This window comes from Chiloscyllium plagiosum, unplaced genomic scaffold (genome assembly GCF_037043375.1).
Source record: "Chiloscyllium plagiosum isolate Xiang-an unplaced genomic scaffold, Cpla_swu_hap1 HiC_scaffold_4, whole genome shotgun sequence".
Taxonomy (NCBI): Eukaryota; Metazoa; Chordata; class Chondrichthyes; order Orectolobiformes; family Hemiscylliidae; genus Chiloscyllium; species Chiloscyllium plagiosum.
In genome coordinates this window covers 134,758,413-134,780,693 of record NW_028270142.1, presented here as the reverse complement: position 1 = coordinate 134,780,693, position 22,281 = coordinate 134,758,413, and the positions used below count along the sequence as shown (strand labels likewise).

The 22,281-nt window shown below is 39.0% G+C and overlaps 1 protein-coding gene across 12 annotated transcripts in view; it reads left to right on the top strand.

Moving 5' to 3' along the window:
* ldlrad4a (low density lipoprotein receptor class A domain containing 4a) overlaps nt 1-21,630 on the top strand; it is a 240,502-nt gene extending 218,872 nt beyond the window's left edge. For all 12 annotated transcript variants that reach the window (XM_087986707.1, XM_087986708.1, XM_087986706.1 and 9 more), the window contains 2 exons: nt 13,047-13,100; nt 15,781-21,630. In XM_087986707.1, coding sequence (XP_087842833.1) covers nt 13,047-13,100; nt 15,781-16,320 — 594 coding nt within the window. In that variant the 3' untranslated portion in view covers nt 16,321-21,630. The remainder of the gene's footprint in view (nt 1-13,046; nt 13,101-15,780) is intronic.
* Nucleotides 21,631-22,281: the final 651 nt, after the last annotated feature.

The window sequence follows — 22,281 nt, the reverse complement described above, 5'->3', positions numbered from 1 at the left end:
TACAGCCTTCTGCAGCAATGAATTCGACAGATTCATCACCCTCGAGCTAATGAAATTCCTCCTCATCTCAATTCTAAAAGGTTGTCTCTTCACTCTGAGGCTATGTTCTCAGGTTCTAGTCTTTTCTACTAGTGGAAACATCTTCTCCACACCCACCCTATCCAGGCCTGCCATTTTACTGTAAGTTTCAATGAGATTCCCCCCTCATCCTTATAAACTCCTTCAAGTACAGGTCCAGAGTTCTCAACTGCTCATCATGACAAGTTGTTTAACCCTGGGATCATTCTTGCAAACCTCCTCTGGACCTCCTCCTTTACCAACACATCCTTCTCTTGACAAGGGACCCAACATTTCTCACAATATTCCAAATGCGATTTGACTAGAGCCTTATACAGATTGAGCAGTACATCTCTGCTCTTGTATTCTAGCTCTCTTGAAATGAATACTAACATTGCATTTGCCTTACAAAGTGCCAACTGGACCTGCATGTTAAACTTAAGTGAATCCTAACTAGGACTCATAAGATTTCCAAAACCTTGCCCCATTTAATAAATAGTCTACACCACTATTCTTCCTAACAAAGTGCATAATGTCATACTTTCCCGCATTGTATTCCATCTGTCACTTTGTAGACTCTTCTAGCCTGTCCAAGTCCTTCTACAGTCTCCCTGCTTCCTCAACTCTACCTATCCCTCCACATATATTTGTGTCATCTGCAAACTCAGCAACAATGCTGTTAGTTCCCTCACGCAGATAGTTAATATATAACAGGAATAGTTATGGTCCAGTTCAGTGTATGACTGTTTGCTGGCTGTAAGCCAGTCAAGATAGTAATCCACAGCTAGAATTATAAAATTTTACAGCAAAAAAGGATATCGTTTGGCCCAAAGTTTCTGTGCCAGTTCTATGAAAGAGCTGTCCATTTTAATGCCACACTCAATATTTGACCTAACCTCTTTGATGTAGTTTTTCTTTGCAAATGCATGTCCAATTGCTTTTTGGAATCTTTCAGGTTGTAAATTCATGATCTTAACCACCATCTGTGGGAAATAATTTTTCCTCATTTTCCTGGCTGTATACCAATTATTATAAATTTCTGATCTCTGATTATGGTTACCAATGGATTTCCCTAATACGTTTGTTGCCAATTAGTTTGGATCTTTGGAAATGGTTATCAAACACGACCTTAGTGTTAGATCTCATATTTTCTAATGAAAGTCCAAATCCAGTGGTAGCTGTCAAGTAACTTTTATTACGATTTACAGCTTAACTTCTCAGTGCACAGTGCCCCTCCCCTCCCTCCACCACACACGCACTCTTTGGTTATCATTGGTCAATGGTGCCAAGTTATCCCTTTGTAGTTAGCTCTCTGGTACAGCATCTTATACAGTTCAAGCTTGTGTGAGCAATTTCAGTGTATTTCCAGTTAAGCTAATCATATCACTGGATGGATAGACTTGTGGTCCACCCCTGGAACTTCATAATGTTTTCCCAGACTCCCTTATCTTCTTGAGGCTTTTCATAATGGATACCATATTCAAGTAACATTTACTAGCTGCACCATGTTAACTGCCAATTAATTAGATACTTGCCTATGACTTCAGGACCTTTTAACTTCCTCATTTGAGGATATATAAAAGAATATTGATTTTTGATCAGTTCCAACAAAGTTATGTCGTTACACCTAATGTTAGAATTCTTTAGCTAACAAGTTGTGTCTTAATGTGTTCATTCAATCAACATTCCAATGCCTGCTGATCTCTGTATTCAGTCCTCTCTGTAGTGAACAGGGGCTGCTTTAAATGTCTGAGGCTGGTGTGAATCTTTTCTTTCAATGCTTTTAGTGACTTTTTTTATATATATGTATCTGTAACTACTTCAAAATCTATATAGAGTCATAAAGGTGTACAGCACAGCAACAGACCCTTTGGTCCAACTTGTCCATGCCGACCAGATATTCCAACCCAATCTAGTCCCACCTGCCAGCACCCGGCCCATATCCCTCCAAACTCTTCCTATTCATATACCCATCCAAATGCCTTTTAAATGTTGCAATTGTACTAGCCTCCACCACTTCCTCTGGCAGCTCATTCCATACACGTACCACCCTCTGCATGACAAAGTTGCCCTTAGGTCTCTTTTATATTTTTCCCCTCTCACCCTAAACCTATGTTCTCTAGGTCTTGTCTCCCCCACTACAGGGAAGAGAGTTTGTCTATTTATCCTATCCATGCCCCTCATGATTTTGTAAACCTCGATAAGGTCACCCTTCAGCCTCCGACGCTCCAGGGAAAACAGCCCCAGCCTATTCTACCTCTCCGTATAGCTCAAATCCTCCAACCCTGGCAAAATCCTTGTAAATCTTTTCTGAGCCCTTTCAAGTTTCATAACATCTTTCTGATAGGAAGGAGACCAGAATTGCATGCAATATTCCAACAGTGACACTAAAACCTACTCTTATATTGTAACAAATTGTTTTTCTTGAATTATTTAATCAACTAATTAGTGTGAAAACTTCTTCTTTATGTAAGCAACTGCAGCTGAACATTCTATCTCAATTCAGTTACCAGAATTATGCAGAGCTACTATTGTTCTACTTGTGAAGACTGCATTAAGCAAGTATTTTCCCAAGTACTATAACTATTGTCAGCCATGTTCTGCTGCATTCACCATGTGCAGTTGTCGGCCATTTTGTGCTGCTCTAACACTTCTTATATATGATTTGGAGATGCCGGTGTTGGATTGGGGTGTACAAAGTTAAAAATCACACAACACCAGGTTATAGTCCAACAGGTTTAATTGGAAGCACACTAGCTAGTGGGAGCTTGACTGTTACTCTGGTGTTGACTCCAGACCTTTCGACGGCTAAGCTAAAATAAAGAGGTTAATGAAACATTTTGTGTGGTCTGGAACTTTTTGAGTCAACAATCTGGTCCAACTGGGGAGACCTGGCTGACATAAAAGGGTTAATGTCAGGGATATTGCTGCCTCTAATATGCCTGACTCAATGAGGGGTAGTGCTGTTGTCAAAGGCTGTGCATTTCTAAATAAAGGGTTATTGGTGATGGGGTGTCAGTCTCTGAAGAGTTATTTCACTCTTCCTTTCACATCTTAATTTATAACCATTTTATATCTCTTTCTCTCTTTCACCAATATTAACAACCCCTTGGTCTTTTGCACTGAGCCTTTGGACAATCTGTCAATAGTATTAAATAAATTCCAACACTTTTCAGTTCTGAAGAAACATAGAAACATAGACAATAGGTACTGGAGTAGGCCATTCAGCCCTTCAAGCCTGCACTACCAGTCAATATGATCATGGCTGATGGCGCAATTTCAGTATCCGATAACTGCTTTCTCTCCAAACCCTTGATCCCTTTAGCTGCAAGGGCTACATCCAGCTTCTGCTTGAATAGATCTAATGAACTGCCCCCAACAGCTTCCTGTAATAGAGAATTTCACAGATTCCGAACTCTGAGTGAAAAAATTCTGCCTCATCTCAGTCCTGAACGGCCTATACCTTAGTTTTAGACTGTGACCCCTGGTTCTGGACTTCTCCGACATCAGGAATATTCTTCCCACATGGAGCCTGTCCAGTTGCACCTGGATTTAAAATGTTTCTAGGAGGCCCCACACCATCACCGCCCCCCCCCCCCACAAAACACACACACACTGTCTCTCTCTCTCTCTCTCTTTCTCTCTCTCTCTCTCTCACTCACTCACTCATAAATTCCAGGCAGTACAAGCCCAGTCAATCAAGTCTTTCTTCATATTTCACTCCTGCCATCCTGGGAATCAGTATGGTGAACCTTTGCTGGACCTCCTCAATAGCGAGAATATTCTTCCTCAGACTAGAAGACTGTACACAGGACTCAAGGTGTGGCCTCATCAAGGCCTTGTATAACTGCACCAAGACATCCCCACTCCTATGCTCAAATCCTCTTGCTGTGAAGGCAAGCATAACCATAGCTTGTTGCACCTCCCCTTTTCCTAAACTGCTACCATTCAGATAATAATCTGCCTTCCTGTTTTTGTGACCAAAGTGGATAGATAACCTCACATCTATCCACATCATATTGCACTTACCAAGTATTTGCCCACTGAGGCAGCCTGTCCAAGCCAGCCTGCAGCATCTTAGGCTCCTCCTCACAACGCTCACTGCCATTCAGCTCAGTGTCATCTGCAAATTTGGAGATATTGCATTCAATTCCTTTTCCAAATCATTAATATGTATAATGAATAGCTGGAGTCCCAGCACTGAACCCTGCAGTACCCTATTAAATGCAAGAATGCAGGAAAGGTTTGAAGGGATATGGGCCAGGAGCAGGCAAACGGAACTAGTTTAGTTTGGGATTATGTTCAGTAAGGACTGGTTGGACCTGTTTCACTGCTATATGACTCTGTGACTATATTATTCCCTCCTGACTGTATACCAATGTGTTGCCACCTCTGTTGGGTCCTCAATGGGATAGGACATATCCCTGCATATGACTACATCAGGCCGCTCTTGACTAGTCTGTGAGAAATTTGTCTCATTGACTACCTACCCCACCTTGAGGTGTCTCTCACATCCAATTTCTATCCTATCTTACCACACGCTGTTTCTGCAACAACTGTCCATTCAGTAGATATCCTTTATACCTGTACCGTCTTTACAAGACCATTGTGCACCCAAACGAGCACTGTCAGTCTAAGGCTGCCCTGCAGAGTTCCTGTCATTTACCTCAAACATGGTAGACTGGGGAAAGTCAGTACCCTTTGTGAACAATGTCCTAGAAGTCCTGCTGGATGGGATGATACCAACATGTGACTTCCTCCTTCACAAGAGCCAGCAAAGGAGACCATGATATCAGACCCTGCCACCCCCAGGTCGTCACCCAAGATGAAGCACCCTCTGTTGGCTGGAAAAATGCCTGTGGGAAGAAGATTTATTTCCTTCTCTATTCTACCAGGATAAATTTCACCATCTCCCACCAAGACTTAAGCTGTTGTTATTGCCTGCAACATCATCTCTACATATTCTTACCCATACCAATCCTCAACATGGCCTCTGCACTATGTACTCTCACTCAGGACACCTCCCCACCTGTGCCACCCACTTTCATTTCCCATAATACCTGCCCCTTTCTCTTGCTCTCTCTCTCTCTATTTATCTCTTTGTCATTCCAGGAGGAAAACAACCCACAACAGGGCAGGAAGAGTCAAGTCAGATGGTGTAGTGCCTGTCACTCAGTTCCTCACCCTGAGCTTCTGACTCTGACCAGCTGATGGAGGAGGTTATAAGAGATAATTACCAGTGTGGAACGGGTCTTTGATTTTGTTGGCAGCCTTTCTGTAGCAACAAAGGGTGCAAATGGAGTCCATGGATGGGAGGTTGGCTTTCATGATGGTCTAGGCTGTGCACACAACCTTCTGTAATTTCTTACGCTCCTGGCTATTATGCATCCGTACAGTATGCTTTCTGCGGTGCATGTTTAAAAGTTGATCAGGGTCCTTATGGACTACCCAAACTTCCTGACCACCTGAGGAGGAAGAGGCATTGTTCTGCGTTCTTGACCGTTGCATCTATGTGGGTAGTCCAGGACAGGTTGTTGGTTATTGTCACTCTTAGGAACTTGACACTTTCAACCCTCTTAATCTCCGCTCCATTGATTTGGTTGGGGGTGTGTTTTCTTCCTTTCTTTCTGAAGTCAATGATCAGTTCTTTAGTTCTGCTGACATTGAGAGAGAGGTTGTTATCATTGTACCACGTCGCTGTTTGATATTTGTCCTACCATGGTAGTGTCGTCAGTAAAGTTGTAGATGGCATTTCATTTGGAACTTGGCAACACAGTCATGGGTGTACAGGGAGTATAGTACAGGGCTGAGAATGGACCCTTGGGGAGCTCCAGTGTTGAGTGCTATCATAGAGGAGGTGCATTTGTCTATGGGTCAGGAAACTGAGGATCCAGTTGGCGGAGCTGAGACCTGGGTTTTGGAGTTTTGAGACTGGAGGGGATAATGGTGTTCAAATGGAGCAGGTGTTTGCCGTAGGTGTCCTTGTTGTCCAGGTATTCCTGGGATGAGTGGAGGGCTAGGTAAATGGTGTACGCTATGGACCTGTTATGTCAGGCTGTGGGACTACAGTTGATGTGGGCCATGACCAGCCTCTCGAAGCACTTCATGATTATGGAGGTCAGAGCCACCTGGCAGTAGTCACTAAGGCACATTTCACATGTTTTCTTATATTCTGGGATGATGATGGTCTTCTTGAAGCAGATGGGGGTTTTGGCTTGTAGGAAGGAGAGGTTGAAGATGTCAGTGAATGCCATTGCCAGCTGGTCCACACAGGATCAAAATGCATGATCGGGACTCTGTCCGGACCTATTGCTTTCCTTGTATTGATTCCCAGGAAGACTGATCTGCCATCTGCAGCCATGCCAGAGGGAACAGGTGCATCCGGGATTGTTGGGGCAGGTGACACCGGACCTCTGGCACTCTGCCTGAAGCGAACATCGAACGCATTGAGCGCGTCAGAGAGGGATGTCTCTTTGTCTGTAATCTTGCTCTGCTTCATTTTGTATCCCATTATGTTGTTTAGGCTTTGCCACAGGCCGTGGGAGTGTGTATGGTTGGTTTGGGCCTCTAACTTGGTCCGGTACTGCCTCTTGGCACCTCCAATGACTTTGCGAAGGTCGTATCTGGATTTTGCTGTATGGGTCTGGGTCATCCGACTTGAATGCTGCACACCTGGTTTTCAGTAGGGAGTGGATTTCCTGGTTCATATTTGGGGAATACCTGGATTGACTTCTTTGGCTTCCACGCATTTGTTAATGAAGTCCAGTCCAGGATTTCTGCTGAGTTCTTAAATCTGGTCCAGTCCACCAATTCCAAGCAGTTCCAAGGAGACGCTTTTCCACTGCCTCAGACTAGCATTGCATTTCTTTCTATGAAGGATTCTCCCATTTCAGCATCTGCTTATAAGCTGGGAGGAGGAACACAGCGTTTTGATCTGATTTTCTGAAGCATGGAAGGGAGCTGGAGAGGTAGGCATCTTTGGTTGTGTAGCAGTGGTCCAGAATATTTCATCTTCTAGGTGGGCAGGAGATGAGTTGGTGGTACTTTGGCAACACCCTCTTAAAGTTGGCTTGGTTGAGGTCACTGGCCGGCGCTGAATAAGGCCTTAGGGAATTTCATGTCCAGAATGTTTGTGATGGTGAAAATTTGTTCCAGGGTATTCTTTTCATCTACATGGGGTGGTTAGTAGACTGCTGTCAGGGTGGCAGAGGTGAACTTGCACAGCAGATAGTAGTTACGGCATTTTCCTATAAGACATTCTAGGTCCAGGGGCAGTGGCTCACCAGGGTCTCCACATCTGAACACCAGGAGGTGTTGATTAGGAAACGTACTCCTCTGCCCTTTGCCTTACCTGAGGATGCCGTGCAGTCCATGCACCCCTCAGCTTGCAAGTCACAGTCATTATGGCAAGAGTAAACTAAAACTCTGTGAAACCGTGTACACAGCAGTGTCTCAGATCTCCCTGGATGTTAAGTCCAGATCTGAGTTCATCCATTTTGTTTTCGATAACTTGGACATTTGCTGGGAGTATGCTAGAGAGCAGGGACTTGAAACTGCATTGTTTCAGTCTCACCGCAGGCCAGCACATTTTCCCCATTTCCCTGTAGTTTTCTTGCATCTGGATGGTCCCGGGGTTCCCTGTAGTTTTCTTGCATCTGGATGGTCCCGGGGTTGGCAGTGCGAGTCTGCTGTTTCAGGAGCTATGTCAATCGGTCGTGGTCGGGCTGGGCCTCCCCTGGGGTGGGACGCCATGAGGTCGGAGTTTGGGCCTGGGCTGGTCTGGTCTCCTCGGGGATGAGTTGCGGCAGTAGCATTTTCAGTCCTGGACAGTCCCAGCTGTCAGTGCTGCAAGTCTTCTGCTTCTAAAGGTGACTCCTGTCATTTAGCAACTCATCACTGCCTAGCAAGAATCTTTCCATGTTGCTTACGAAAAGCATAAAAGAAGGTACGAGTTAAACCTGACATTGAGATGGCATCCATAATAGTTGTATGCAGAAATAGGCTATTCAGCCCATTAAGTCTGCTCTACCTTTGACTGAGATCATGGTTGAATTGATAATCCTTGACTCCACTTTCCTGACTTTACTCAATAACACTTGATTTTCTTACTGAGTAAAACTTTGTCTATCTCAGCCATGAATAAAGCCCTCTGCGGTTTAAAAAAATTCACAGATTCATTACCCTCTGAGAGAAGAAATTCCTCCTCTTCTCCGCCTTAAATGTGCGTCACCTAATTTTTGAGATTATGCCTTCTGCTCCTAAACTCACACCTACCTTGTCAAGTCCCCAGTGTTTCAATCAGTAATGTTGCCTCTCAAATCAATTTCTTCCACATGTTGTATGTTACTCAGTACATTTATGATTACTGCTCATGTTTACATTGTTTTATTACATGTGACATGTACAACATACATTTTTACTCAGTTTTCAGCCGCTATGTTTAATGGCGTTAATGATGGTCTTTCCCAGTTCTGCCTTTGTGGCATCTTCCCCAAGCTTTAATGTATTTCAGAATGTAATCCTGAACTTTGAAATGTGGCATTCTGTACCACCTGGTCAAAGTAAATGCTGAAAGACCAAACACTTTTAGGAAGACCAAAGAGAGACTTTGACTAAGTTGATGAGCTTCCAGTTGATATTCATCTTGGTGTGTGTCATTGGTAACAATCCACAGAATTCAATTCTTAACTATCCACTGAAATGACTTAACAAACTACTACATGGATCAGTTGCGATGAAGCTGCTCCTTTAACAAGGTTAGCTGTCCTTGGGTTTTTTTTCAGAGAGGCCGTAAACAGCGAAAAGTTTGGGGTTAAAGGTTTTGGGGCCAATTTGATAATAGACAATAGATACTTGTCTCAGGCACAGGGCTTTCAAGTTTTAAAAAAGAACACTTGCACAATGAAAGGGGCATGGCCAGTTCTCCCAGCTCAGCTTTATTCTGGTTTGGTTTGTTTTTTAGCAGTAGTGTATGCAGCTGCTGGGCCCAAAGAAGCAGGTCCAGGCTGGTATTCTCTCTGAGTTCTATCCTGTAGGAACCTGTGTTTGATTTTACCTTTTGTGCAAAGGGGTGTATATGGAGATTGTTGCAAGCATTTGGAACAGCATCATTAAATTGGTCTAATCTGCTGGATTTTTGGATAGGTCAAGTTATTCTGTATTCTGTTCTCTTTTGTTTGTGTTTCATTCAGTAGTCATGTAAATTATGTTTTATTTAAAACTAATTGGTTTGACCAACAACATTTCTCCTGGAATATCCACATTACATCTGTTGAAAACAACTAGCAAAGTTAGGGTCTGGGCTACCTTGTTGAAATGTTTTGATCGGTTTAGCCTGTTCCAGGAATAAAGTCCTATTGCCAGCACTTTATCAGAAAGCACTAATGGAGAAATTTGAAAAATGTATGTAGTTGCACTGTTTTGGGGATTGAATGGGAAGAAGTATATGTAAAGAAAAAGGAATTCAATGTGAGCAGAAAACAATAGGACTGAATCATATGTTTTTGTTTTCTTGATTCTACTTACATCTTCCCGATGAGCAGCTGAAATTGTATCTAGTTAAATTGAGATTACTAATCTCTTTTTGTACATTCTTGATTTTTTTATCACTTAGTTACTGTGAAATTGTGTTTTGCAATAATTATTAATATTTGGCATATCAAATGAAAATTTACCATTAATCCATTTATTTATCACCTGATTATAAAGTGGAATTCATCATTTTTTTTGTAATAGGTAATGAGGAACAGGAGTGGACCATTCAGCTCATCAAGCCTGCCTGCCCCTCCAATCAATGCATTCATGGCTGAGCAAACAGTTCAATGCTATTTACCTGCCTCATCCCCATATTGTACGTCATTGGTAATCAGAAGCCTATCAATCTCTACCTTAAACATACATAAATATAAAGCTTCCTTTCTAGCAGAGTATTCCAAAAGGTTTCATAACCTAAGTGACATGATATTGGCATTGAGGCATTAGTCAAATTTTGAGTCATGTTGTGTCATCAATTTCTAAATTTTGAAGAACTGTGGAAAATAATTCTGCTCGAATATTAGTAACTATAGAAAGTGGTTTATGTGTTCCACACTGCATCTGTTAGGAAAGAATAAGATTCAGGTGTTAATTGCCATTATCTCCAATTCCTTTAAAGAAACTGGGCTTCACTTGGCATCTTTTTTTGATTTAAGCAAGACTTAGCATTGTACAATTGCAAGAAACAACATGCTGGAGAAACTCAGCATGTATAGCAGTATTTATGAAGGGAGAATCAGAGTTAACATTTCAAGTCTGGTATGACTCATCAGTTTGTTTGGCAGCAGTGAGAAAGCTGCAAGACCTGCTGTGTTTTCCCAGCAATTTCTGTTTTTGTTTCTGATGCTCAGCATCCTCAGCTCTTGTTTTTTTTAATTACTCCTCAGTTTTCTTCCTCACTATCAATCACATCCAATTTTTGTAACATCTGAAAATTTGCTAATCATACCCCAGCCAAGGGACTTAATGCTGAGATCTAGAAATGCTAAATCTTCCAGTCACAAAAACTGTTAACTGTTACCTTTTGGTCTCTGTGACGAAGCTATTTCTTGATTCAATTTGCCACTCTTGCTTGCATCCCATGTGCTTTTACTTCCATGACCAATGTGATATGAAAAACCTTATAACAAATGTTGCTAAAATTGACATAGGTTTCAATGTCAATATACTACCACCACTTCTTTTTACTTCTTCAAAAAATTCAATCAAGTTATAGTCAGATGCAGCCTTCCTCTGACAAATCCTTGCTGATTTATTCTAGATTTATCCATGGTTTTCAATGTTACGGTTTATCCTATTCCTCAGAATTCTTTCCAATAATTTACATTTAACTTTCTTTTAAAGTCAGTTGTGATCCTAATAGTGAGGATGCTGCTGTTGACAATTTATTTATTCTTTGAAGCAGCAGAATTTTTCATAATGCTACAAATCTCATTGTGGCTGGGATTCTGCAGATAATTGTTACGTTTAATGTCTGGCATTTTATTTCCATGCCTTACAATTAACCATGTTGTTTTGACGAGACAGTATTGCAGGATGTTGATTTTGTTAATGCTATTAGTTCTCTGTTAACAATCTAAAAGTTGTAGGAAAGTTATTTGAATCTGTAATTAAGGACAGAGTGAGCACTTAGAGATACTTGAGCTGATTAAACAGAGTCAACATAGATTTGTGAAGGGTAGGTCATGTCTAATACACCAAATTGAATTTCTTGAGCAGGCACCCTAATATATTAGACAGAGGAAAAACTTATTTCTGTCATGAGTAACTCACCTAAGTCTACCATCTGAAGAAGGGCTAATGCCCGAAACGTCGATGATTCCTGAAAAAGGGCTAATGCCCGAAACGTCGATTCTCCTGTTCCCTAGATGCTGCCTGACCTGCTGCGCTTTTCCAGCAACACATTTCCATCTCTGATCTCCAGCATCTGCAGACCTCACTTTCTCCTCTAAGTCTACCATCTACAAGCCACAAACCAAGAGTGTGATGAAATACTCCCCACTTACCTTGGTGGGTATAAATCCAAAAGCACAGAAGTAGATCAACACTATCCAGGACAAATCAGCAAGTTTCATTGACACTTCATCCACCATTCATTAATAATGTGCGATGGCAGCACTGTACGCCATCTGTAAGACTTGCAACAACAACTCACCCAAGCTTCCTCAACATCACCTTCCAAACAAGAACCAACACACACACACACACACACATTCACACACACACATTCAGACACACACAAGGAAGAACAAAGGCAGTAAACACAGCACCTGCAAGTTCCCCTCACTTGGAACTATATTGCTGTTCTCTTACTGCTGCTGGGTCAAAATCCTGTAACTCTCTACCTAACAGCATTACATGTGTGCCTACATCTGTCGGCAAATAGGCAGCTCACCATCACTTTCTTGAATCCAATTAGGGATGAGCAGTAAATACTGGACTAGTCTGTGATTCACTCCTACCAATACTGTCATGAACTGTCACATCTGTGATAGGTAGGTTATGAAGACAAGGTCAAGTCAGTTTTCCTCTTTGTTGGTTCCCCAATCACCTGCTGCAAACCCAAACTGGCTGGTATACTCTTTAGGACTGGTCCAATTCAATTGGTGGTGGTGCTGCTAAGCTATTCTTAATGATTGACGTTGAAGTCATCCATCCGGAGTGCATCATGTGCCCTTTCCACCCTCAATGCTTCAATTTGGAGAAGCACTGATCATCAGCCAAGGCAGTGGTAATCAGCAGGTTTCTTTGCCAATGTTTGCCATTTCCAGGGCAAATCTTTCCGAATAGGATACTATTGTGCTGCCACCTCTGGTTTATCCTGCTAATTGGGTACCCAGGGATGGTGTTTATGATGTCATGGAAACATACCATACAGGCAATCTGTGGGACAGCTTTCCCAGTTTTGGCATAAACCTCAAATATTTGTGAGGAGGACTTTTGTACAGTCAAGAGGGCTGAATTTGCCATTTTAATTTCTGGTGCCTGGGCCAATACTAGTGGTCTATCTAGTTTCTTCTCTTCCTTTAAGCTTTTCAGCAGTTTGACATAACTGACTGGCTTGCTAAACCATTTCAGAGTTCATTTAAGAATCAACTACATTGCTGTGATCCTGATGTTCAAGGAGTTATTTATGGTTTTAATTGGTTTAACAAGGAGGTATTGCAATAAACACAACCCTAACAACAGAGAATGGTATAAAACATAACCAATGTTGGTCACACTATTAACTGCACTTGGTACTGGCCCAAATTGTTTAATGTAAGAGTTTAATGTATTGATTACAACCACATACAATGCCGACACCTGAAGTGCAGATTTCTGCCAGTCAGTGTATATTCAGTGAATTTTAAACCATGAATGCAGAAATTTTAACCCCCTTTTGGCTTGGGGATGGTTATAATCAAGTATAATATTGTACCACTTATTTGATAATATGTTTTCTTTTCAAATAGGAAGGGGGCCTATGCCCAACAGATAGCACAGTATCTCATCATGGTGCTTCAGAGGTACGTTCCAATTAAATGATGATGTAAAGTTGTTTTCAAACTATGAAACATTCATTATATAGTATGAAATGTATAAACCATCAAAAGTGGAAAAGTAACCACATTGTGTTCATGGAATCATGCAAAATACATAACAGTAATACTAGGCTTGTTCTCCAATCTAAGCTAGTTTGTACAGTGAATTTTAAAAGACATCACAAAGCCTAATAAGGATTGGCTCCTGCCGTTTTGCATGCTCGCAAACCCACAAAGAGGAGACCATAAGATGTAGGAGCAGAAACAGGCTATTCAGTCCATTGAGTCTGCTCCACCATTCAATGAGATCATGGCTGATCTGATAATCCTCAAGGTAACTTTCTTGCCTTTCCCCCCATAATTCTTGATTCCCTGATTGATTAAAAATCTATTTATCTCAGCCTTGAATGTAATCAATGACTCAGCCTCAACAATCCTGAGAGATAAAGAATTCCACAGATCAACTCCCCCAGAGAAAATGGGCAACCCTTTGTTTTGACATGTGCCAGGCAATAACAATCTTTATCAAAACAGAAGCTAACCACAGCTCTTGTCATTCATTGACATTAACAACCTTTCTACATCTAATCTGTCAAGTCCACTTGTATGTTTCACAAAGGTGGCTTTTATTTTTCTAAACTTCAGTAAGTAATTTCAATCTCCTCAACCTGTCCTCATGAGACAGTCTTGCGTATTCACAATCAGTCAAGTGGATTGCCCTCAATGCTAGTATATCTTTCCTTGGTTAAGGGGCCCAAACCTGTTCACTATTTTCCAGCTGTGGTCTGATTGGTGCCTGGTATACTTTCAGCAAGACTTTCGTATTTTTATACTCCATTCCTTTGAAGTAAAGGACAAAATTCTGTTTTCCCTCCCTGTTGCCTGCTGAACTTGTATCCTAGCTTTTTCAGATTTGTGCATGATGACTCCCAAGTCCTCAGCATTGTAGTTTTCCGTAGCCTTTCTCTACTTAAATAAAACTCGGTTTCCTTCCTTCCCTTACCAGTTATCATCCATTACAGTATTGCCACTCATAACATCCAAATTATTGGACCAAGTGCTAGAAAGTTGGATTAATGTAGACTGAGCTTAGTTTTGACTCATGCGGATGCCATGGGACAAGAAGCCTCTTCTGTGCTGTATGATTTCTTGAAAAGCTAGATGGAGCAGGGGTTAGTTCATTCCAAACTCTTTAGTTTATCAATTATTTCTGCGAAAGCATTATCAACTTCCTCAAATATTCTGCTGTTCAGAAAGGAAGCTGATATGCTCTTTAGTGAATGTGGGGCTATTTAATTAATATTTCAAAACTTTATTTTCACCACCACTTTCATTTTTTAGAATTTTAACTTCCTCCAAATTACCTTTTTATTCTAGTATTTAGATTTTCCAATGTTTCCCATTGTACTTTTTGTTTCTATTGAAGTTGCTTAGATTGCTTTTTCCTCCTCACTTCCATTCCTATTTTTGTATTAATTTGGGGAATTGCTTGTTGCCTTATGGTCAATGTTATGGTCGTAGGTCAATGTGCCTTTAAGAGACTGCTCATTATATAATCATTCTATATAGCTTGTTACTGGAGGGTATAAAGTCTCATAATCCATCTTGTTTAAGATCACTTGATGCATGTCACTCTCCTGGAAACATGCTTCTGTTGTAATCTAATAGTTTAATAATAGCCCAAATACTTACGTACCTGAGAATTTTAAGATTTTAAAAATTGTTAGTGATAATAAATGCCTGTGAATTTTTCAATACCACAATATTCGCGCTTAGTTTCAAATATTATGGTATGCCATAACTGAACAATGCCACTTCAGGTAAAACACTCTGTTGGAGATAAACTCACACCAATTCTTGTTTACCTCACATTTATCTTTTATGGACAAGTATTTACATTTTTTAAATTTAGTAGAGTTTTAAAGGTGTTCACTGTTTCCCAGCTTTTAGTTTTTAAAGTACTTAACAGGTAGTTTATTTTACTTAATCCTAATGCCTTTAAACTTGAATTTCATAAAGATGCCTTTAAAGGTGTGGGTGGCACGGTGGCACAGTGGTTAGCACTGCTGCCTCACAGCGCCAGAGACCTGGGTTCAATTCCCGCCTCGGGCAACTGACTGTGTGGAGTTTGCACATTCTCCCCGTGTCTGTGTGGGTTTCCTCCGGGAGCTCCGGTTTCCTCCCACAGTCCAAAGATGTGCAGGTCAGGTGAATTGGCGTAGTGTTAGGTGAAGGGGTAAATGTAGGGTGGGTTGTGCTTCGGTGGGTGGGTGTGGACTTGTTGGGCCGAAGAGCCTGTTTCCACACTGTAAGTAATCTAATCTAATGCCCTTGCCTTTTACTGTAGGATCACCTTTATCTTATGGTGCTGTAATACTGCAGATACCGATCTTAGATTGACATCTGTTTAAGCCAGATCTGTTTAATGGCTGCTGCTCTCAGGTTACTAGATTTTGATATTAGACAGTACTTGCTTTTGCTTTCTGGACTGACTTTGCAGTCTTTGAATTGACTTTGCACCAGCTACACCTGGTGAGAATATTAAGAGTAATCTAAACCTGATTTCAGTTTGACTAGCAAGTTATTAGTGTATTAAATTTTATATAAGAATCATGCTATTATCTCAGTCCAAATACAATTTTAGATGTTTCTTGTTTGCTTTCAGCTGATGTCTACTCCAAGATCAAGGGACAGATTTACAGCCCCATCATTCATGCAGAGGGAACGCTGTAGCCGCTTTCAACCCATGTACCCCTACATGCAACATGAGATTGATCTTCCTCCTACTATTTCACTGTCAGATGGAGAGGAACCTCCTCCATATCAGAGGCTTTGTGCATTGCAACTTCGAGATCCTGAACAACAATTGGAACTCAATCGTGAGTCTGTCAGGGCTCCACCTAACAGAACCATATTTGATAGCGACTTGATCAATGTCTCTATGTATAGTGGAGGACCACGCCCACCAAGCAACAATTCAGGCATAAGTGCAACAAATTATAGCAGCAATGGAAGGATGGAAGGACCACCACCCACTTACAGTGAGGTCATGGGTCATTACCCAGGGTCAGCATTTTTCCATCACCAGCACAATGTGCCTCCTTCAACACACAGGGACAGTGAACACCATTTTCAGCAGGATAGTGAAGACAGTACAATTGTCCCACTTAGAGGGAAGGACTTGAATGCAGGAAATATTGTTTAACTATCTGTGAACTTAAACAGGTGTGGCACCATTGAGTTGCACTCCTGTGACACACTGTTATTCAGTAGGAATTGTTACAATTTAGTAAAACCAAACAAAGTTGTTAACTTTCTTTGAGGAGTGCATGATATAATGATTCTAACAGTATATAACTTCCACTTTGGCAAACTAGCAGCTTTTGGCAAACAGTTTTTGTATCTGGATTATTTCATTTTAAAAATTCTTAACATAGAATTTCTGATGTTAGCTTATAGATATTTTTTGTAGTAACTGAATTGCCTGAGATGGATGCATAAGGTGTTTAATGATAACTATACCTTTTTGGCCAGTTTTGTGATATTTTCAAACAGAAAAAACTTAAATTCCTTTTCAGTGCCAAGACAATAGAGTGGAAGAAAAAAATGCAATGAATTAACTTGTTTGTGAAAAAATTAAATGTTGCACTATTTTCTTGTTTGAAAAAAGGGGAATTGCTTTAGTGGAAAACTTAAAACTGTCTTTACTTAGTTCCACATATGTGAAAATAAGAGATTTTCTAAGGATGCAGGTGATTTAGTTAGTGTTTTCAATGCATGGAGGTTGTTTGTGAAAAGAGATTTCTGGTTGCACCCTAATGCCTATTTACACAGGAAGTGGAAAATACAGGGACACAAACTGTTAACTGTCATTGCAATAACTATTAGGAACAATATGATGAGAATTTAAATCTTGGAAGTTCACAAGATGGAAGGTGGTTTAAGCTCCAAATTTGTAGCTGTTTAAAATATATAGAGTGATGCATAATTTCAACTGCTCAAAGATTACAGCATATTTGCACATCCTTAACATTAGTCTCACTGAAATTAATGAAAATGTGTTATGTAAATTGGATGTTATAAGGTACCACAATAAGGTCTTCATTTAAGTACTCTCAAATTACATTTGCAAATGTTAAAACTGTTCAATAACTGTTCAGTGTGTTATACGTTCAGTCTGTAGAAAACAAACTTGAATGCTTAAACTTGAAAGCTTATGGTCAAATTCATTAAAAAAAGATAATAGATTAGTTCTAGCACAATCATGAAATGCAGTGACTTTATGGTTCACATTACATTTACAAATGAATTTATTGATGAGTCTATTTCACTGAAAATGCTCACAACGTAGAGAAATATTTCTAAACAAATTATACAGCCTGTTGCTTTTGCAAAGTTTCAAACATATACCCGATACTTTTGGTCCAAACTGGGGTTCAGCATGTGCAAAATATTTCAAAAAAAGCAAAAGCCATGCCATGATTATGCTGATTTTAATTTGTTCATCCATTGTTTCAATGTGTCTCTGTAGCAGTTAGAACAAAATATTGTCAGGGACACACATTAGAGGCGCTGAGGGTGTCCAGGAGTGGCAAATACAGTCTGTGCTGACTGCATTCCTCATTACAGCATGTTAAACTGTGTTTAATTCCTTGCATTTCCAAACTACTTTCTGAAATGACCCGTAAACTGAAAACTTGAAACTGTATTGAATTTTTGTAAATTTTTCCTTTGACCTCAGTTAAAAATGCAAAGTAGATGTGATTTACCAAATTTCCCATTATTTTTCACCTCTTGCTTTTTTTCACCTTTGTGCACTTTTCCAGCTTATGGAAAACATAGAATGAAATTTTATGAAATAAAAACATCGTTGAGGCTGTTCTTTTTTATTGAAAAACAGTTGTGTAACTGAGTACCAAGATATAATGTCCAGTAGTTGAATATATATTCAGCAACTAATGCTTATATATTTCCCACTTTTGTGGGCTCAGATATACCTGATATATGTCACTGCAGTGGAAAGGTAGTAATCTTTGGCTGCGTACTGATAAAAGTTAGCACTGTTTGACTAATAATACTTCAGTATTTTCCATGTTTCATTCTTGCTATTAAAAGTGGGCATGGACAGAAATAGATTCAAAAGACGAAAAACAACTCATTTTGTTCCTTTATGATAACTTATTTGACATATACGTTTATACAGCAGCTGTCATGTTTTCAGTTATATGATATGGCCATCTTAGATGGTAACCCACAAGTAGCAAAGTTATTTTCTTGTTTGTAATGCATGATTATAAAATGTTTATCTTCCCATTTCTGATACCACACCCTCGTCCTTTTGCTCTCATACAGGAAGTGTAACATGGAAATTGAAGATTTAGATTTGTCCCACAAATTACACACTCATGTTTTGAAACAAGCCTTTGGTAGATTCAAATATGTCAGTACCAATGATGCACATTGCACAGTAAATGGGCTAAGCATACATTTTGACGTATTGTTGTCATTGTTTATCCAATTTCTCACTTTATCAGCAAATTCTCTTTCTTAGTAACAAGCAAAAAGTACAGGCAACCTAAATGTTAGGATGATTCTTCAATGAAAGAATATTTAATTTGTTAGTCATAACTGCTGTAGATTTGAATCATAAATGCTTAGAAATGAGCAGCAAGGTATCCAACCAATTTGTCCACTGTTCCATGATTTCTGTTTTATGTCCTTTTTAATATTCATGCCACGGATACTATTGGTTAAAAATGTATCTTCAAAGACCACCTTCTTCTTAGACTAATGTGAACATATATAATTCACCAGTCACACGTATTAAAAGAAGCTGACAGACTAATTTTTATAATGTTCAGATTAGCTTTAGGTCTGTTTTTTCAAGGGCTATGAAGGATCTTCTTAGAATCTTGCCTTCTACTTTAGCCTTCTCTCATAACAAATAACCTCAAACTGGGAATGGCAAGAGGAATGGCAAGGAACTGCTCCTCAAAGAAGATATATGTTTTTAAACATGCTCGAACAAAATAAATACTTAACACTGAATGGATCTTCACTTTTGCAGATGTATTTTTTCAACACCAGGCAATATTGCACTTCTACTATTTTTAAAGATTTTTTTTCATAAATGACCTTTATTCATGCATTGCAGTATCTTGTACTCTTGAATTAAAGGTAAACAAATATTAGTCATTATTGTAATTTGTTTCTGAAACTTTCCTTTTTGTTGTGTTTAAGGTATATGATTTCCGAAGACAGCCAGTTATTTGCTGGTGTTGCTGCTGCTTCGAATGCTGCTATTGCTTTAAATAATTTGTAGGTCAGCTTATAATAGTCAATGGTATGTCATAAGACACTTAGTGTGTGAAGGAACCTCTTTATGCTTACTATGTTAGCTTGTTCTGTAAGCTGTGGTAGAAATTGATCTATATATATTTTTGAAGAGGCTTGCATGTTATTAGTATGTGAGCAGATAAGGTGCCTCATTTTCAGGTTTGGGCAGATATAGGAATCCCCTTGCACTCTGAGCTCCCACCTTTGTTGTGCCTCACTTAAATATGGTGCTTCTTTTGTTGTCTGTCTCTTATGTTTACTTGTAAGGTGCTGTATATAACTTGAATATATTATGCACATATCCTGCCCAATGGGTAGAAAACATTGTTAATAATGTATGATAAATGTACAATTGAAAAATTTTAACACACTGGCATAGAATTTATGAATGCCTACCAAGTGTTTTGTCCTTTCGTAAACAAAGTTTGCAGAGTGATACATAAAGAAAAAAAACTATGTACTTTATTTTCCTAATAAATATTATCCTACAATGCTGAAATTAGAAGGTGAAATTACTGGGCTTTCCTCCGTAGTTGAGGAGGTAGTCAGTTTGTTTGTATGTAACAGAATTCTCAATTATAAATTAACTTTACGGTGATGAAGATTTAGTCAGTCACCATTAAAATTGCAGCAGAATATTCACAATTTATATTGCCTGTCATTCAGTTGTCACTTACTTGGACCAGTATTAGTTTAAACGAAGATTGACTTAGATTTATAAACTTTAAAAAAAAAACATTGAAAAGTTGATTATGTAGTTTAGGAAAGAATCTACAGACTATTTTAAACGTAAAAATATCCAGGAAAAAATGTAACTTGTCTAAACTATTTAAATATATAGATAACAATTAAAAAAAGATAATTCTCAAAACAACTTTAACATTATCATAAAGGTCCTCCATACTTTTATTTTATTTGGGAAAAATGTATGATAACTTTATTGTGATTCAGTTGCTGAATAATAGAATGGAGCTGCCAAAAGACAGGGGTGGGAGCCAAAGTTTAGTATGCCCCATAACACATTTAGACAAGATGGTGATCAAATACTTCACAGCTGTAAAGCATAGCAACAATAACAGCTTCCAAAATGATATTGTCATTTGAGTCACAGCTGACATTAATGTAATCATAATTGTGAATTTAGAGTTGTGAATAATTGGCATTCAGATTTTGCTAACATCTGGTATACAAAATTGCCCAATCTACATGATTGAACTAGGGGAATAAATTATGACTCTTTCCAATCTCTACTTGACCAACAACATTGACCTATCAAAAGGAGGGAAAGGGTAAGAAATGTTTGCAATTTACAACTCTGCCATTTACATTTGAAACAAAATAGTAGTAGAAGCACATTCGATTTAACATTAAAATAGGAATTTTTATTGCTGCAATAAAGCAATTTATTATAATTTATACTAGAATCCTTGCAAATTCTGTTAATAATTATATGAATAAAATCATATCAAATACTTAGCTTATCAGGTATAATAATGAACTACAAATACAGATAGTTCTCTCAAATCTGTTTGCAATTTACCTTTATCACTCCTTGTAGATAAGTACATTTCATTGAAGACTTTTTTTGACATAGCAGTACTGCACAGATCAGAACCTACAAATACAAACTTTCTAGCTGTTAGTCTTTGACAGCCTTCATGTCTTTTTTTATCAGCTACAGAACATTTTGCTGTAGCTTTCAAAGCATAAATGCATTTATACTTTGTTACCAAACCAAATTATGTACAGCAATATCAAACAGTTGAATGTTCCTTGCATTTAGAGTTCTGTTATCACAGTTGATTCTGGCAGAAGTGTTAACTGTACAATGTAACTTTATAAAATTATTAGAAATTAGTGTGACATATGGCAAAATTTGCTTTTATGGTTTTTTAAACAGTATTTGCATTTTCCATAACAGTTATCTACAAAAAAATGAAACTTGTGTATTTGCCTCTAATTAAGCAATGGTGATGTCATAGTTTATAGACCCAAGGTCTGGTTATTGCAATACTTTACAGAAGATGTTGCTATGTGCTGTTGTAGTCAAATATATTTTATGCTTGTAATTGGCTGTGGTCAGACCATAGCAAAATAATTAAACAAATCCTGAAATAGAAATTGGATGCTTCCTTTGCATTTTTAAAATATGTTTTCAAATAAAAATGCTTCTGCTTGAGTGTTGTTTCAAACTAAGCTCAATTATTAATTCTTTACCTTTAATATAATCTTGCTGAGGATTTGTTTTATAAGAAGGATGCCAATAATGTGTTTTGGAACATTTTATTACTTATTCTAGCAACAACTTGTATTTATATAGTAGCTTTAATAGTTCTAACTTATTTATGTTTAAGAGGACTTCTGTTTTGTAATATTGACCTACCACAAACAGGTCATTGAGCCCAACCAGTCCGTGCTAGAATAAACACAGAAAATGCTGGAGAACCTCAGTTGGTCTAGCAGCATCTGTGGAGAAATAGTTGAATCAAATTGTAAAAAGAGTGATAGAGCAGTGACTGTTGTTCCAAACGTGAACATTTCTTCCACAACATTTATCATTTTCTTTAGCTTTCAAGTGATGGAGAATTGAGTTGATATTTTGACTTTCCCCAGGTAAGGCGGGACAAGAAAAATTCAAAGTCCCTGTACTCCAGCAGTATGCCTTCAGCTTCCAAAAACAGCTCAGCCTTCAACTTGACTGTTTAAGATCATCAGCAGTAAAATCTAGTATAGGAACTTATAAACTAAAAAGGAGCAGTTGCATTGCTGGGAATGTACCACAGGCCCCCTAACAGTCTGAGAGAAATAGAAGAGTAGCTATGTAGACAAA